The sequence below is a fragment of the Pediculus humanus genome, genomic scaffold (genome assembly GCF_000006295.1).
Source record: "Pediculus humanus corporis 1103172108310 genomic scaffold, whole genome shotgun sequence".
Taxonomy (NCBI): domain Eukaryota; kingdom Metazoa; phylum Arthropoda; class Insecta; order Psocodea; family Pediculidae; genus Pediculus; species Pediculus humanus.
The window spans coordinates 25,247-26,691 of NW_002987879.1; the positions used below are offsets into that span (position 1 = coordinate 25,247).

The window sequence follows — 1,445 nt, forward strand, 5'->3', positions numbered from 1 at the left end:
ACGTAAAAATTGTACCGTTGGTACCTACTACGCGTTTCGTAAACGTGTTCGTACCGAGTTTTGTTTAAATAACGCATTTTTCATATGCTAAACATAAGCGAAACTTTTTCCAATCATTCCAACGTGGATTAAAACGTGATAAGTCACATTTTTCAAATTCGAATATAGTAAAAAAAAATTTTTTTATAACGACTCGTAAGGTTTTTTGTTTCGTGCAACAGGTTTCGAAACTTTACGAATTTTTTCTTCCTAAATAAAAAAGGTTTTGAAAAATGTCGCGGCAAAATGTCGAATCGTTTTTTTTTAACTCTTGAAATTTTTATTTAAAAAAAAAAAAAATCATTATTATTATTATTATTTTGATTGTAAAATATTAATATTAATAAAAAAAACATTATTCGGTTTCAGAATTGAAGGCGTGGTAGCAGATATGAGCGCCGTCGACTCGAGTTTAGTCGGTTGGTTGACTCCGACTCGAGAGCTGTGTTACGTCTGAGAAAGTAGTAGTACATTGTTCATTTTTTAAAACAGTTTTTTTTTTTTTTTTTTTTTGATTAAATTTATATTTAAAACAAAATGTCGAAATACAATGTGGATAACGGTTTGTTAATGGATAGAAAAGATCGTATGGCGGCAAAACAAAGCAAATTACGTTTTCTATATAATCCCGATGAAAAAACAGTTTTGGGACGTACCGCTAAAAGTTGGGGTAAGTTATTTTATTTAATTTATTTGTGTGAGTGCGCGTGTGCGCGTGCGCGTGCGTGTGTTATGTGAACCTGTTTTACACGTAATTCAGGCTTTTGTTTTGGAACACGCCTTTTTTAACGTAGAGTCACCATTACACACACAAACATAAAATGCATATATTTTTTTTTTCTCTCTCTCTTTTCGATTCGTTTTTTTAAAAAAAAAAAAAAAAAATACAAAATGACCGAAATAGGTTCGAGTAGGAGAGGAAGAGACCCGGGGGAGGGGAGGGGGGAAACCATAACATAAATCTGTTCGTGTGTTGTTGTTGTGTGTGTGTGTGTGATTAATGCCAAATTGAAAAAAGTTTCTTCTTATATCATTATTTGAACGGTGTCCAAAATCATTGTCATTGACATGCTATATAAAAATATCCTGGCTAAATAGTACAAAAAAATTTCTTTTTTTTTTTTTATTTATATCTAAGGGGGTCCCATTTTATATCTAGAATTCCGATTTTTTTTTTTAAAAAAAAAAATCCGGTTAAATGAGTTTACAAATTTTTTTAGTTAGGTTATTTATTTATTTATTTATTTATTTATTTACACGATAGGTTTTGGCGGTTAATGAGAGTATGATTGTAAAAAAAAAAAAAAAATTTTTTTTTCGTACGATTTGTTGTATTGTTTGATGACAAGTGACAGTTTTTTTTTCTTTCCTTTTCTTTTCTCTCGTTTTTATTTAAAAAAAAAAAA

General features: G+C 29.6%; 1 protein-coding gene across 1 annotated transcript in view; it reads left to right on the forward strand.

Annotated features, from left to right (window-relative positions):
• Window positions 1-576: 576 nt before the first annotated feature.
• Window positions 577-1,445, forward strand: part of Phum_PHUM583290 (sodium/potassium-transporting ATPase subunit beta-2, putative) — a gene marked incomplete at both ends in the record, with an annotated part of 12,714 nt that continues 11,845 nt past the window's right edge. Inside the window, one exon of the mRNA XM_002432378.1 lies at window positions 577-709. Within this exon, the coding sequence (XP_002432423.1) occupies window positions 577-709 (133 nt within the window). The remainder of the gene's footprint in view (window positions 710-1,445) is intronic.